Below are 16,222 nucleotides of genomic sequence, written 5' to 3'. Positions count from 1 at the left end.
ATTTACACCAAACCCGACATCAGTTTACCACAGTAAAGACAAGGGCATCTAGTGAAATTACAAATAAAACCAGGCTTGGATGTCAGGCCCATTAACAGAGGCCCAAGCCTACATGTGTAATGGATCCACTTATAACATGAATAAGCAAAGGCCAGAAACCAAAGATTCAAAATAGCTTCAGTTCTCGGAGATCATTAGTGTTGCAAAGCGTAAACTGAAGATATATGGGATTGGTTTCATGTACTGCCACCACAGCACAGCTTCGCTTCACGTTTTTTCTCTAAACTAAATAATAGAGGATATATAGTCAAGAACATAGCTCAATAATATTGGACGGTGATTTCATGTCACAAAATAATATATATTTTCAATCCATATAGGTAGGTGGGTTGAGTCGATTGCATTACATATTAAAACATTTGCTTCCGTAGAAAAAGTTGTCGTATGACCCAAAAACAGACTCGTGTTGCCAGCCTTTGTCCGCTCATTGCTAAGAGTCAAAGGCCGAAGCCTCCTTGTCGTCCAGTCTAACAACATACATTACTGTTACCGCAGAAGAAGCTGCTGCTGTCTGCTGACACCAAATCGTCTGCGGATACTTGATGAGCCAAGGAGGGATTAGCACTCAAGTCACACTCAAACATTGTTCCATTCAACGTAAAACTTATCATGATCATTACGGTAAAAATACAAACCTATTATGGTTACTTTCCCTTCTTTGCTTGCTTGCATGGGCAGACTGTCTTGCCCAGAATGACTGGAATGAGAACAAGGGACTCAGACTGGGCTTGCCCTACCGCGGCTCCAACCAAATTATGGTGAATGAGCTAGTCTTCCTTTTCTGGGTTCACTAGAAATGCTAGATATATATAAAAAAAAAAGTAAATATATATATATATATATATACACACACACACAAAAGTTTATAGGTCTAGCATTGTTCAAAAGTTGTTAAATTTGGGAGTAATAATATATTAATAAATTCTTGTACAAATTAATTTTTTACGTGACATGATAAAATTAGTTGAATTAAATATTTTTTGGTCCACATAATTTATTTTTATTATTTTGTATTTTCATACGATTAATAAATTAATATCAAATCAGTTTGTACTAGATAAATTTATACAGTAGTATGTTGCTGTATGTCACTCTAAATTTAAATGTGGTACTCAATCATAGGTCGATCTAAAGAAGTTATAATAGAACCTGTCGTACTAGAATCATTCTTCCCGCATAAGTTAACCGGGAGATGGCGCGAAAATCAGCCCGGAGGGAGTTAGTTACAAAAGGAACCAAAAACGCCGAAAGTACCGCAACGCCTTCCGTCATTAGATTTTCCACGCGCTGAACCAATTCCAAACCCTAATTTCTAGTTTTTTTCTTTTGTAAAATTTATTTTCCCAAATTCATTCCATTTTCTATTATTCCCGGGTCTGAAAAATACAACCCCAACAAACTTGTCCTCAAAAGACACAACATCACATTCATTCAGCTTGGTTTTTTCTACTCTTGGGTTGTTATTTCATGTATCCATTTTCTCTTGTCCCTTTTTCGTATTATGTACTTTTGATGTTTTCACAACGCGGTTTATGCATTTCAATAATTTATTTTTACTTTCATTTTTAATCTAAGTTATGTGAATTTACAGATTGATGAGGTAAAATTGGATGTGTAGACCGCCGGAGCCGCTTTCCGGCGAGGTTTTTTTATTATAGCGGCTCGGTTTGTTATTGGATATTCTGGAATTAAATGAGCATTTAATGATATAATGTGAGTTTCTCTGCTTATTCTTCATCACCATTTTAATTGTTTAGGAATTTGGTATCTTTAAAATTTTGATTTTCTAGTTTCAATGTTCCGAGGAAAATTTTATGCCAATTCATGGGATGAAGAATGATGTGGACTGCGGGGTGTTTTTTTGCCGTGGGTGAATTAGCACATAAAGATTGCATATTACCCAGATACAAATGTAGCAATTAGGGATTTGGAGCTGCTTTCTAGTTATTTTGAAGAAATCTGAGGATAAAATCTTTTAAAGGAACTGGAGTGCAACGGCAACGATTATTTTAACAGTTGTATTGTTGCGGTACTTCAATGAAATTTGTAATGTTATGAGATGATGACCTTGATTGCCATGCCCTTGTCCCCTTGTAGATGCCATTTTTTGGAATTTTTGCTTTATCTTCATTCTCCTGTTTGATATTTGTTGTGGAATTGTAAGTAAAATTATAAAGCTTTGATCTGATATTGTTAATACTTTTCAGTTATGGGTTCGAAAGATAAAAGTGGGAGAAGTAATCATTTAGAATCACATTCAGGGACCACTGATCGGAGTGGAGGTAATATGCATTCAGATAGTCATCCAAGAGACTTCAATGGCAATTGGAAACATCTGGAGATAATTCCAGAGCTCTTTGGTAGAAGTGGAACTAGTACGCATTCTGAAACTCGTCCTCAGGTTACCAATGGGAGTGGAAGCATTGACCTTTTCGGCATAAAACCTGAAGTTGTCGAGGGAAACAAAAGTACAAATCCATTCGAGACAGTTCCAGAGCTTCCTGATGGGAATGAAAGCGGTAAGCATACGGTAATGCATCCAGGCACTACTTTTAGTGTAAGTGATCTAGTTGTCTCAATCAAAAGTTTAAGATCATTCAATTCGTTTTCTGCATCAGTATCGTCATCAGAAGATCTTTTCCGAGTGGATACAGAACTAGGCAACTTCAGGTCACGAACACAACCATCAAAAGATGAAGAAATCAATGCTTCCAATAAAAACTCCTCCAAATCAAAAGCACTTGACAATTCTCCAGTTCCCGCTTCAACATCTCAATTATCTCAGTTCACCAATGAATTGATGGTCCATGACATGCCACCAACGCAATCCCCTCCAATACAAGTAATGGATCGCTCGGGAGAATATGATCCCCTAAGGATACCGTTGGCTATCTTTGAAACAAGTAAATCCTCAACACCACAAGAATGGAGTGCTGCTTCAAATGAGTCGTTATTTAGCATTCATATAGGCAATAATAGTTTCTCCAGAGATCAGTTTAAGTCTGGAGAACTTATCAAGACAGATGACATGATCATGTTCAACCCAAGCCCTACCATTCCGGAGGTGAGAGCTGACGGAGAGGGTTCTGTATTTGAGAAGAGTGATGCAAATGGAGGATCAGTAAAGAACACTAAGGAAGGAACCACAGTAGACAAAAGTCAGGAAAAGGCACCACCTGCAAATGTATTGCGGAATCCTTCTGACATGTCCAGCCATTCAAATGAGAGCTCTTGCTCATTTGTCTTTCCAATGTAAGTTAACATCATTCTATCTCAAAATACTTCTGTTATTTGCCTTTATATGCTCAATTTATTTTTTATGAACGTTTGTGCAACATACGTTGCAATGGTACTTGCATTAACGCAAAGTGAGAGTTTCTGTCAAATCTGTCACGCATAATTTTACATGCACACTTGTTATATTTGTATGTTGGATGGAATATTTGTGCATGCAAGTCACAACAGAGATACCTCTGCATTGGACTGTGTTTTAACCAGATCCAGCTACCAACTTTACATGCATATTATAATAGTATCTATAATTATATGGAAGTTCCAACCCGTTCTGGCTGGATGAGGAATATTCCTTTGTGTTGCAGAAAGAAGAAGATGAAGAAGATGAAGAAGAGATGTTGTGCATGTGGATGTGTACCCTGTATACCCTTCTTTTGTTGCAGAAAGAAGTGTAAAAGGAAGAAGTGTGCATGGCCATCATGCTACTGTTCTAATTGTAGCTGCACGTTCTGCTACTGTTCATGGCCGAGCTGCTACTTTAGGTGGCCAAGCTGCTACTGTTCTAATTGTAGCTGGGCGTTCTGCTACTGTTGGAACTGTAGCCTAAAAAGATGGTGCTGTCACTCTTCTACCATGTATGCTCCTGTTTCTCTTACCCTGTATTAGCCATGTGCCAAGATTAATTGAAAACATAGTAATACAGTTCATTTTACTAGTATTTTTCATTATCACATTAGATTTCCATGTTCATCTATTTATAATCTATAAATGCCATATATATAGATCATAGTGCACCTTTTAAGGCAGTGCAAGCTCTACAAAACCACTGATGCAATTTACTTTGGATTATTGCAGTTTGACAGACAGAGTGAAAAGTGCTTCGGTGAAACCAGATGTTGAAGAAAAGAAGCAAAAGAAGCCGCTAGCCACTGAAGTAGTGACCCAAAAGTCATCAACTAGCTGCTGCTGCTGCTTGTCTTGGTTCTCTTGTCGTCCATGTTCTTGGTCTTTTCCTAGTTTTCATTGTCCTTCTTCTTGTTGTTGTTGTTGTTGTCGTCGTTGTTGTTGTCGATAACGACTGAACCCTGAAGCCATTTTGCGCCTGTTGCAAGAAACCTGCCTGACCCTTTCTCTAGGTATCTGGAACCAAACCAAGAATAGCTATTTCAATGACAACAAGTCCCACCAATCAAGAGCCCTCAAATTTGACAGTTGCTCGTTTACCTCTGATTGATAAAAACAAGATGTTCCAACCCAGGGTCAGGCTCAGAGATTGTTTCTTTTCCAGATTATATCAATCTTACTTTATCCCAACCGGAAGAACCTTGAGACACTTATTGAAAATGTCGGTCAGGGCTCCATAGGTAATTCTGCTCCTGTTTCAATCTTGTTAAATGATGTAAATTCTCCTTCCTTTTTAATTGTGCAGTACATGGTTTAGGGATGACTGGATTCAGAGTCAATGCAGGCATACAAGCACCTCTTAGTTTTAATCAATTTCCTGGTTTTGAGTTCGTCAGCAGTCGAAGAACAATACAACAAAGCTCTTTTTTTTTTTCTTTTTTTTTCCTTCATATCATGACAACGTCTTCACATCTAATGATTTAGTTTAGATTACCAAGTCCTCTCACATTAATCACACTACGTATTTAAAATTGAAAACAGTTTATATGCTCAGGTATCAAATTAAGAAGGTCGTATTTCTTTTTTTCTCTGTCACTCTTTTTGTTTTCATTTTGATTATTCATTAGTTAAATATAAATAAATGAGAATTAAATTCCAAATTTTTATGGTATGTGACGGTATTAAATTCCTTCTGACGGGACCTCAAAATAAGCAAGACAGATTAATTTAATTGTAAATTTTTAATATTATAATTTTGAAAGAGTGCCCTTGAATATTATTTCTTATCCATTCATTATTTGATATTTATATATTCTTAATATTATAAATTAGTTGACGTATACAAACAGTTTAAATTTTCTTTTTTATTTCTTGAGTGAAAGTTGAACTCCCTCGAATATTAAAAAAGATAACATCTGAATTATTTTATATAAGATTTGATACAAATTAGTCTCAATTATTATGTTATTATAAATATTAATTATAGTATCATTTAATATGTTGTGTCATGAGCAATAATATTATGTAATAAAAAAAATACAGGCAATAAAAATTAAATGAAAAAGAAACAGCACATAAGTACTAAGACTTTACTTGAAAACACAGCGAGCTTAAAGAGAATTAAAAACCAATCCTACATATTATTATTTAAGTTTATTAAATTATATCACCAACCGACGAGAATTCTCTCGTCTCCCGCCGACGGGCGGTTACTTCCCGGTTTAACATTAGATTCCCCTATGTCCTTTTCACCGCCTTTTTCGGGACTCTTTAACACTAAAAACGACGGCGTTGTACGCGCCATGCATTAACTTTGTCCGTTATTACTTTAAAATTAGGATAACATCGCTTTATATTTATTATGGCTTTATGGTTTCAAATTTTGAAATCCCTTGGAGCCAGATATCCAACGTGGGAGATACGCGGATGTATTTGGCAAAATTAAGGGCCCCACAGCCCGTATTGTCTAACAGGGAACTGCCGTATGTTGACGGCATGATGCATTTGGTTGACTCGGCGGTGGTCCCCACCCTCACCGAGCAGAGTATGCTGGGGCCCACTTCCCTGGAAAAACAGGAACCCAGGGACTTCTTAGAAAATGAGAGTGTATCAGCAAGTACCAGTCAGCAATATAGCATCCAGGAAATTATTAGAAAGGATTTCCTGTAATAAATCTAAAGGTTGCAGGCTCTTAAAAAGCTCAGAGAAATACTGTGGTTTCTTTATCTCTCACCATTGCCAGAGAAAATGGAATGCGGCATGTTCGTTAAGGCTTTGATTTTTCATTTGTTATGTGCTTTCTCTTCAGTTTCCGGGAAAGTGCTCCCTGAGAAAACGATTCTTCTGGAGTTCAAGAACTCGGTTTCTGATCCTTCAGGGATTCTCTCCAGCTGGCAAACCAACACCAGCAGCCATTGTTCATGGTTTGGCGTCTCCTGTGACTCTGAATCAAGGGTCGTTGCTCTAAATATCACCGGCGGTGATGTCTCTGAAGGTAACTCAAAACCTTTCTTTTCTTGTCTCATGACAGCACAGTTTCCATTTTATGGTTTTGGAATGAGAAGACGAACATGTTTGCATGGTAGGGGTAAATTAGTTGGCAAGCTATCTCCACTGGTGGGAGGACTTAGTGAACTTAGAGTTTTGTCATTACCTTTTAATGGTTTTAGTGGTGAATTTCCTCCAGAGATATGGGGTCTGGAAAAATTGGAAGTGCTTGATGTTGAGGGGAATTTCTTAAGTGGAAGATTGCCAAATGAGTTTGTGGGGTTGAGAAATTTGCGGGTTTTGAATCTTGCATTTAATAGGATTGATGGGGATATTCCATTTTCTCTTAGGAATTTTGAGAGTTTAGAGGTTCTGAATTTAGCCGGTAATCAGGTGAAGGGGGTGATTCCCGGGTTTTTGGGTAGTTTTTTGAAGTTGAGGGTGCTTTTTTTGTCGTATAATGAGTTAAATGGCTCCATTCCAAGTGAATTGGGAAAATATTGTCGGTATCTAGAGCATCTTGATCTTTCTGGGAACTCCCTAGTTGGTAGGATCCCGAGTAGTTTGGGGAAATGTCAGCAATTAAGGACACTTTTGTTGTTTTCAAATATGTTAAATGATGTCATCCCCCGTGAGCTTGGCTGGCTACGAAAGCTTGAGGTTCTAGATGTTTCTCGAAATAGACTTAATGGTTTGATCCCCACTGAGCTTGGAAATTGTGTTGAATTGTCGGTTCTTGTCCTCTCAAATCTCTTTGATCCTTTGCTAAGTGGTAGGAATATAAGGGGAGAGCTGTCAGTTGGGCAGTCGGATGCTTCTAATGGTGAAAAAAATTCTTTTATTGGCTCCATTCCAATGGAAATCACGACCCTTTCCAAACTTAGAATAATCTGGGCACCAAGGTTAAATCTTGAGGGTAAACTCCCGAGCAGTTGGGGGGCTTGTGAAAGCTTGGAAATGTTGAACTTAGCTCAGAACGTTTTAAGGGGAGATCTGATTGGTGTTTTTGATAGATGCAAGAAACTACATTTTATCGACTTGAGCTCAAATGAACTAAGTGGGGAGCTTGATGTCAAGCTTCAAGTTCCATGCATGGCCCTTTTTGACGTTAGTGGGAATCACATGTCTGGATCTATCCCCAGATTTGATTACAATGTTTGTCATCAGATGCCCTTGCAGAGTTCAGATCTTCTCCAGGGTTATGATCCATCATTTACATATATGCAATACTTCATGTCTAAAGCTCGCCTTGGAATGCCTTTGCTAGTTTCTGCTGCTCGGTTCATGGTAATTCACAACTTCAGTGGGAACAACTTCACTGGTCCAATTTGTTGGCTTCCGGTGGCACCAGAGAGGTTGAGAAGGCGGACTGATTATGCATTTCTTGCTGGTGCAAACAAACTCACTGGATCATTTCCTGAAAGTTTATTTCGAACGTGTAATGAATTCCATGGAATGGTTGCTAATCTTAGCAATAACAACATAATTGGTCATATTCCTCCAGATATTGGTGTCATGTGCAAATCACTAAGGGTTTTGGATGCCTCCCATAATCAAATTTCAGGGATAGTACCCCAAAGTCTTGAGAATCTGACATCTCTTGTTTTTCTTGACTTGAGTGGGAATAAACTACAAGGTGAGATTCCATCCAGTCTCCATCGGTTGAAGTATCTCAGACATCTCTCCTTGGCTGATAACAACTTGACTGGTGGTATTCCATCAAGCATCGGTGAGTTAAGATCCCTTGAAGTGTTGGAGCTTTCTTCAAATTCTCTCTCTGGTGAGGTTCCAGAAGGCGTTGTGAACTTGAGAAACCTAACTGCTCTCCTGCTCGATAATAATAAACTCTCAGGGCACCTCCCTTCTGGTTTAGCTAATGTGACATCACTATCTATATTTAATGCATCTTTTAATAACCTGTCTGATCCGTTTCCGTGGAATGTTACTACAATGAATTGCAGTGGTGTTATTGGGAACCCTTTCCTCGATCCATGTCAAATGTATAAAGATATATCATCTTCAGAGCTGACCAGTAGCAATGTAAATTCTCAACACAATATAACTGCACCAACAGGAAGTAGAACTGAAGATCATAAAATTCAGATTGCATCAATAGTGTCTGTGTCTGCCATTGTTTTGATTCTACTTACTCTAGTTATCCTCTTCTTTTATGTGAGGAAGGGTTTCCCAGATACCAGGGTTCAAGTTTCTGAATCTAGAGAACTTACTCTTTTTATTGACATTGGGGTCCCCTTAACGTATGAAAGTATTATTCGAGCAACAGGGGATTTCAACACCAGCAACTGCATTGGGAGCGGGGGATTTGGTACCACTTACAAGGCTGAGATTTCTCCAGGTATCCTAGTGGCTGTAAAGAAGCTTGCTGTTGGAAGGTTCCAGCATGGTGTTCAACAGTTCCATGCTGAGATAAAGACTCTTGGAAACGTAAGGCACCCCAATCTTGTAACTTTGATAGGGTACCGGGCAAGTGGAAATGAGATGTTCCTCATTTATAACTACTTGCCAGGGGGTAATTTGGAAAACTTTATCAAGGCAAGGACTTCAAGAGCTGTTGATTGGATGATCCTTCACAAGATTGCTTTGGATGTAGCATCTGCACTTGCATATCTGCATGACCAATGTGCTCCGCGAGTTCTACACCGTGATGTCAAGCCAAGTAATATATTGTTGGATGATGACTTCAATGCTTATCTATCTGACTTTGGATTATCAAGACTGTTGGGAACTTCTGAAACCCATGCAACAACTGGAGTGGCTGGAACATTTGGTTATGTAGCACCAGAGTACGCATTGACCTGTCGGGTGTCTGATAAAGCTGATGTTTACAGCTATGGTGTTGTGCTGCTGGAGTTGATATCAGACAAGAAAGCCTTGGACCCTTCTTTTTCATCACATGGAGATGGATTCAACATCATTTCTTGGGCTTCTATGCTCTTGCGACAAGGTCAGGTAAAGGATGTATTCAATGCAGAGTTATGGGCTTCAGGTCCCCATGATGATCTGGAGGATATGCTGCATTTGGCACTTAGGTGCACTGTTGAAACCCTCTCCACTAGGCCTACAATGAAGCAAGTTGTTCAATGCTTGAAGCAAATTCAACATTCTCCTAATTAGCAAGATTAGCAGCATCTGTATCCGTACATCTGAGCTTCATAGGTATGAAGTTATAGATTATATTAAGACGTAACCATCCTCTGCATATCTCAACTTTTTTGTTGAGGGTTACTTCTGGATGAACTTTTAGTTGTAGTTTTTCTTTAATATAACAGCAGACATATGTCTTCTTGTCAGAGGAAAACAGAAGCAAGTTCAGCCGAAAATCTTTTGGTTACTTGCTCTTTACAAATCTATTATGCAGATATGTCTAACTATGTATATTTTCATCAGCTTTTTTTTGGATTTGATCGCAGGATTATGACATCTGAAATGGTTTGTTGACCAGTTTAACTTGATGGATATATAGCTATTAAGACATAAATCTTGCATGATCTGGACTAGGAACTCATTTGCACCAAATAAATTGAGGTTCGCTTCATGGTGAGTGCAAGCCACTATGAACCTTTACATATCTCTCACATGCATTTTTGTTCAGACTTCAACTTTTACACATTGCTTGGACCCATTCTTACGAGGGTCTGAGAAGGATTCTTGTTTTATAGTTAAGAAGATCAGATCAACTGGCTGCTGACAAACTTTATAGAATGGCTTAGAAACACAGAAATTACCTGCAGCGTGCCAAGTTCACGTTTGCTGGACCGATGGCTTCCCCCAGACAATTAGATCCAGTGTATAAACTATGTCTTGGCCAATCGATAAGATTCTATGCACCCTTGAGCAGCATTGGGAATGCGCCGTTGCATTCCGTGGATGATGAATGTGATGACATCTGAGTTTTCATAATGGTAGATATATTATTGATCACATGGTCATTGAATCGGCTAGTTACAAATTGGTAGCAGATGTTATATTAGCTGTTGGTGGCCAACTAATACTACTTACCACCAAGGTCATCCTGCACTTAAGAAATTGCCTACTAGCTCTATAGCTGAGTATCAAGACCATAAAAGCAGCAAAGTAATTTCAAAGTGAAGTCTGGTCTTGCCATTTGCAGTAGCACTTTCTTGAATTGTTGTCCATAATGGCTATCATTTTAAAAGAAAACATTAATAAATGAGGCTCAAAGGGAGAAATTTAAAACTAAAAACCACAGTTGGGAGAAAAAAGGACACCAGGAACAGTGCTTGAATTGTCTGATGGCGCACAGTTCACACTACCAATCTTGAAGATGCGGATCAGTGACCCTTAACAGTTTTACGAATGCCTCGCATGAAAATAATTCGTTTAACATTGACTACAGCAACTTTGCATTTCATTATTGATTAATTGGAAATTTATTGCCTTCAAATATAACAATTATTTGAAAATAGACTAAGCCAATATATTCATTATTCTTGTTATGAAACGAAGAGAATTGACGATCTATGCAGTCATGTTTCTGTCAAAAAGAATTCATTCCACCCCAGGATTGGAGGCCACTGAGCTGCTGGTAGTGACGATGAAAATCACACCACAACTAATATTAAGCTTTGACATTCTGCAGCATGAGAATAACCTAAGTGCAGCAAATTGAAGCATGACAAATATGTGGTTATTGCTTCCATTTTTGTCTACCCATAATAGTGCCGATGGTCCATGCAACATTTTAGAGACAGAAGATGAGAAAAGTGAAAAAGACACCAAGATTAGCCGCCTGCCTCTTAACAAAAGATGCATTCCATGATGTGAAAAACTCAATCAAACATGATACACTGTTATCATATATATTAAGTTCCCTTTCAAGAACTTGGAAAAATTAAATTAAAAGACTATTTTCCAAGACTCCTCTCTACTTTCTGCCTATTTCACAAGCCCATTTGGAAAGGGCAGGACACAATCATGAGAAAGGAGCAGCAGCAGGGTTTACAACAATATGCCGAAGTGGGTGGTCAACGTCACCACCCCCTGCATGCTTGACGAACTCTGCTGGGGAGAGAAAACTGCCGTGGCACACACACATTATCCTCACTTCTTCTCCCTTCCCGTACCTATATAGTATACCTTCTATTTTTCTACCATTAGGACCATCTCCTTTTGTGAACACGCAAGGCATATCTTCATACGTATTCATTGCCATTTCCCTTCCCCTACTATTCCTGCGATCAAGTTTATTGGACAGATTCTCTGGCCTGGAAGTGTGGCATGCATTTTCATTTATATTTGTCACTGAAGAACCTACAGCCTCTTGACTGCTGCGATCTTGCAAAGCCTGAACAGTAAGAGGGGTCCTTGCTTCACCACCACTACTCATTCCTGAGATGTAAAGAACATAATAACATTTAATAAAATCCACTTGGTTATCAAAAACAGAGTTCCCACGTTCCACCCCTCTTTCCTTTCTCTCCTTCTCTCATGGTACTTAATTAATTACACCATTGGATATTTAAGTAACTAAAAGTATAACTGGGAATGCAACCAAATATCTTGAATTAAGCTTTTGTAAACTATTCAGATAACCAGCACATTAAATTTAAGAGAGTATAAAATTGTGAAAGCTCTCAAAAGAATTTCTTTAAGATAGAGTGACAACAAAAAAGAAATTGACACCCGTTGAGCTAGCGCCCCCCCCCCCCCCCCCAAAAAAAAAAGGTTGCTTGAAAGAATCATGGTGATTTTATAAACAATGTCAAGAACAGTTTCTAAGGACCTCCATAATGATTTTTGACCTCCTCTGTTTACTGCTGGCTGTGTAAGAACAATTCAATTCTTTAATATCGACATACAACAGATTCTCTGGCAAGGTACAGTAAATTCCTCCCAGCAATGTCATGCAGGTTGTTCATTAGAGGTGAATCATTACAGAAAATTGAAGCAAAAGCTTCCAAAAAGCATTCTCACTCAGAATCTAGTTTGTCCACTCCCCTTTACTCTTCCCATTTGTCCCATTGGTACATGGCCATGCACTTCCTTATCATGATGATTACTCCAGTAACCTCTGTTGTAGCCATGCAATTACCATAAAACCCACATCCATCCCCCCACCCCCCCCCCCCCAAAAAAAAAAGAGAGAAATTTCATCTCCTCCCCTTTGCTGGACATCTAAGCTTTCATAAATAAATGTTATCAACTAGTCGGTGATCAGTAGTTTTGTGCTTGAGATATTTATGCTCAAGAACATAAAAAATTATAATACTTAACATGGCACGTTTGAACCATCATTGGCTAAGTATAGCTACAATGCAGATGTTAGACCTTAAATGCTGTGTTGGGCCTCAATAAGTTGATAGGTAAGTATTGCAGAAAGAAAAAAAGTCCCAATTGAATTCTCTCAATCAAATGCGCATGTTTCTTTTTTTTCTTTGTTTGGTTGTCAGTAAAGGCAATCAAAACTTGATAACATTAGTCTAAACAATGACGATGAAGCAATGGAGAAGCCATGCAAATAGCTGTATATTTCAGAAGAAATGAAACAAAAATTTCTGATAATTAAAAAAAAAAAAATTCCAACCATGCTAACAGACCAAAACTAGAAGTTTAAACATTGAAAATAATTGTCAGCTTAAACAGCCACTCAATCTAAGCCAAGGCCCAAGTTAGCTGCCAGAGTGCGTCCAGATACAAGACTTAAATGCATCCGGACGCAGGCTAAACTGAAGAATTATCCAATTCACTTACTGTAAATCCTAATATGAACATATTCATCTATATTGCTAACTTACTGGCTTCAAAAATTCATCTCTATGGCACTATGAAGTAGGACCAGATTCATTCATAATTTAGGAATCTTTACCAAACTACATAACCACCTCTCCATCTTCCACTGTCAAATTTTCTTGGTGAGTACTTAGGAGTCACCTGACGCATATCCCATACAATACCCATTACAGCTATCGTATTAGATATTACTTCATGCACAGTCCATGGAACAAAGCTCTACACTAGGGAATAGCAGTCTCCATATCAATTATAACAATCAAGAATTCTTAATATATAGCCAGAGGTGTATCTGTTTCACTACAATGCTAGTAACAATCACCCACTGAATCCCGTTAGATCATGAAAAATCTATAATAATAGCACATCAGATCTCGAGGTGGAGGATCTTCCTTTCTGGAAAAGACACTACAACAAAGTCCACAGTACGTCAATAATCTATATTTACCATGCCCTAATGTAAAGGTCTAATCCTGACAACCCAACAACTTGAGCTAACAAACACATCAAGTTGACTAAAGTTTAGGAATCATCAAAGTCTAAAGTCAAAATATTTATGACTATGGTGAGAGCAACTAGCTGTACGAATACAAACTACCAGCTATCTACCTATATCATTGCAGGCATCCTTCTGGAATCTCAGTCAATAACAGAATTGACAGTAGTCACCACAACAAGTCACTAGTGTAGATGCTAAACAAGTCATTTTGCTCTAATTGGATTTTCTTAATTTGATATCATGTATTTAATTATGCAGAATTATCACCGGTTTAAGAGTTTCACCCTTCAGTAAATGCAGGCTAATGAGTCTAAATCAGGCATTATCCTCAAATGCAAATTCAAAGAGCCACTATACACAAAAGATAAGTTAGCTTGATAAGTGTTCAGAACAATAAATAACATATTTTTTATCAATTTCCTTGTCGTCTGAAGATTGGGTAAGCATCAAACCCTTTAGCATTGTAGAACATATCAAATTAAAACACCCACTTGCAAAAGATTAAAAAGCATTAAAAATGGACGAAACTCTTTACTAGCAGTATTATGGAGTCTAAGAGGAAGCTGACACTATATTCTAATATAACAGACAAAAGCAACTAAAATCATACCAAACCAACACAGTACCCCGCCACCACAAAACCCAAAAAAAAACACCAATTTTGTTCGTAATCAAAATCAATAGACACAAAGAGGAAGATAAGTCTTTGAGTACCTTGAAGAGGTTTACTCTCCAATTCAGTTATCCCAGATGAACTTCCACCTTGAGACTCCACAGACCCTTGAGAACAAGGCTGCACCAACCCCTGCAAGAACCCACCACCACTACCACCCTTCACTCCACCACCGAGCAAGGCCTGCCTAGCCGCTGCTGCCCAGCTTTGCATCCCAAAAGGTGGCGCCACCGTCCTATTCCCTGCCAAATTATGCTTCTCATCCTCCAAATTCACTTCTGTTTTTGCACTGTTAATGCTAGCACTGGAACTCGAATTCCTTTGCTTTTCACTTCGTCTTCTCTTTGCTTCCATTCTCCTTAAAGTCTGCAACTCCTTCCTCTTCCTCCACTCCTCTTCTGTCTCTGTTGGCAACGAAGATGCTCTTATAAGAGTAGGATAGGTTGCTGCTTGTGTTGTAGTAGTATCATCCGCTGCTGGTGTTGTTGCTAAATCAATCTCTCTAAATATTGGTATTGATCCTGCTATTGATGATGATCTTAGAAGCTTCTTCTTTGCATTCTTGTCAACTCCAAATCGTCCACCAAGTGATAATCCAAGATTCAGCTCAATTTCTGCTCCGGTTTCTCCGCTTCGTGTGAGCTCCAGAGATTGCTGTGAGTCACTTGTAGACCTGAACCTCTGCAACAGATCTCTTGGATACTTCTCTATTTGTAATGAAAGGTTGAGCATTTCTTTTCTACTTTTGTTTCTGTTTTCATTGGCATCTCCCATTGTTTTGGAAAAAAAAAAAAAACACAAAGAACTGAAATATGTTATCGCTACCTCTCGTTCAGAAAATAGATGATGCTTTGCCTTAGGCTAAGCAAAAGAAAAAATCTTTGATCCAATTCAGGGCTACCCATGTGTTAAAATTTTGATTTTTATCAATGAGTTTTATCAAACCCATCTAGAAGATAAAATAAAACGTTAAAAATTAAACCCCAACTTGCAAACAGAAAGCAAAACAGAAACAAAAAACGTTTCTCTTTTATCTTTTATTTCTTAAATACGTGATACTAAAAGAATCGTTACGTGGTGAAAAGCAAAGCGAACAGATGAAACAGAGTGAAAAATCTTGCGGGGAAGAAAATAAAACAAAGGAAACAGACACAAAAAAAAAAAAAAAAAAAAAATTATGAAAACAAAAGAAGAACAATGACAGAAAAAGAGTTTACGTTTGAGAGGGGAAAATTTTATGTCCTTTTTGTGAGACGAAAATACCCATGTTATTTGGGAAGGAAAGTAAAGTACCCGGTACGAGCCAAGTGGCGATCATGGCAGGCGCCAGCGCGACACGTGGTAAAGACTGACACTTACTTTTTTTCTTTTCACTGTCAGATGTCTCTTTTGGCGTATTTTTAACAAGTTGGGGGAGTTGGCTGGCTGGCTGGCTGGGAACACGTGTCGCTTTTTTATAAATGGCAAAAGGTTGGACACGTGTCGGTCGGCTTAGACTTCTGGGAATTTGACACGTGGATGTTAAGTGTTGTTTTTTTATGCAGGCAATATATATACATATATATCCATATTAGCGTTGTGGGATCACCGGCGTCGGTTTTGCTCGTGTGCCCAAGTTGGGGGGTCTCACTCTCACTTCGTTGTCGTTTAGAGTTATATCACTAATGGGGGATCTTGACTTGCGTACGCTTCCATTTTCTCCCTTACGTTCAGTTTGTGAGTTTGTAAAGATGATTTATTTTTAAAAATCATTTGATCTTTTTTGAAAAAAAGACAAATTTCGCTGCCTTCACCTTTGAATGATCTAGGTGTATAATTTATAAATTCTTTGATATTGAAATTGATAATTGTAGTTTTTTAAGTTGTGTTCAACA

General features: G+C 38.2%; 3 protein-coding genes across 6 annotated transcripts; 2 read left to right on the top strand and 1 right to left on the bottom strand.

The window, feature by feature from the left end:
• The first annotated feature begins 1,251 nt into the window (after positions 1-1,251).
• On the top strand, positions 1,252-5,002 carry LOC18044203. 4 transcript variants are annotated; one of them, XM_024185233.1, is made up of 6 exons: positions 1,252-1,516; positions 1,652-1,773; positions 2,268-2,579; positions 2,679-3,312; positions 3,660-3,929; positions 4,150-5,002. In XM_024185233.1, exons 3-6 carry the CDS (start codon positions 2,270-2,272, stop codon positions 4,367-4,369), a joined length of 1,434 nt encoding a protein of 477 aa, XP_024041001.1. In that variant the 5' UTR covers positions 1,252-1,516; positions 1,652-1,773; positions 2,268-2,269; the 3' UTR covers positions 4,370-5,002. The 4 variants fall into 4 exon arrangements, with proteins under 4 accessions (XP_024041001.1, XP_024041002.1, XP_024041000.1 ...); XM_024185234.1 differs by having other exon boundaries at positions 1,252-1,529; positions 2,322-2,579; XM_024185232.1 differs by having other exon boundaries at positions 1,252-1,529.
• A 1,033-nt stretch (positions 5,003-6,035) lies between these two features.
• On the top strand, positions 6,036-9,932 carry LOC18044202 (LRR receptor-like serine/threonine-protein kinase RPK2). The gene has a single exon (XM_024186583.1). The coding sequence runs from the start codon at positions 6,166-6,168 to the stop codon at positions 9,538-9,540; it is 3,375 nt and encodes a 1,124-aa protein (XP_024042351.1). The 5' UTR covers positions 6,036-6,165; the 3' UTR covers positions 9,541-9,932.
• A 1,236-nt stretch (positions 9,933-11,168) lies between these two features.
• Positions 11,169-15,612, bottom strand: LOC18044201 (ninja-family protein AFP2). Its single transcript, XM_006437854.2, has 2 exons — positions 14,390-15,612; positions 11,169-11,775 (listed from the first exon to the last, which is right to left on the bottom strand). Exons 1-2 carry the CDS (start codon positions 15,120-15,122, stop codon positions 11,360-11,362), a joined length of 1,149 nt encoding a protein of 382 aa, XP_006437917.1. The 5' UTR covers positions 15,123-15,612; the 3' UTR covers positions 11,169-11,359.
• Positions 15,613-16,222: the final 610 nt, after the last annotated feature.

Source organism: Citrus clementina, unplaced genomic scaffold, assembly GCF_000493195.1.
Source record: "Citrus clementina cultivar Clemenules unplaced genomic scaffold, Citrus_clementina_v1.0 scaffold_4, whole genome shotgun sequence".
Taxonomy (NCBI): Eukaryota; Viridiplantae; Streptophyta; class Magnoliopsida; order Sapindales; family Rutaceae; genus Citrus; species Citrus x clementina.
Note: the sequence above shows the minus strand (reverse complement) of the source record. Positions and strands in the feature narration are given on the sequence as shown.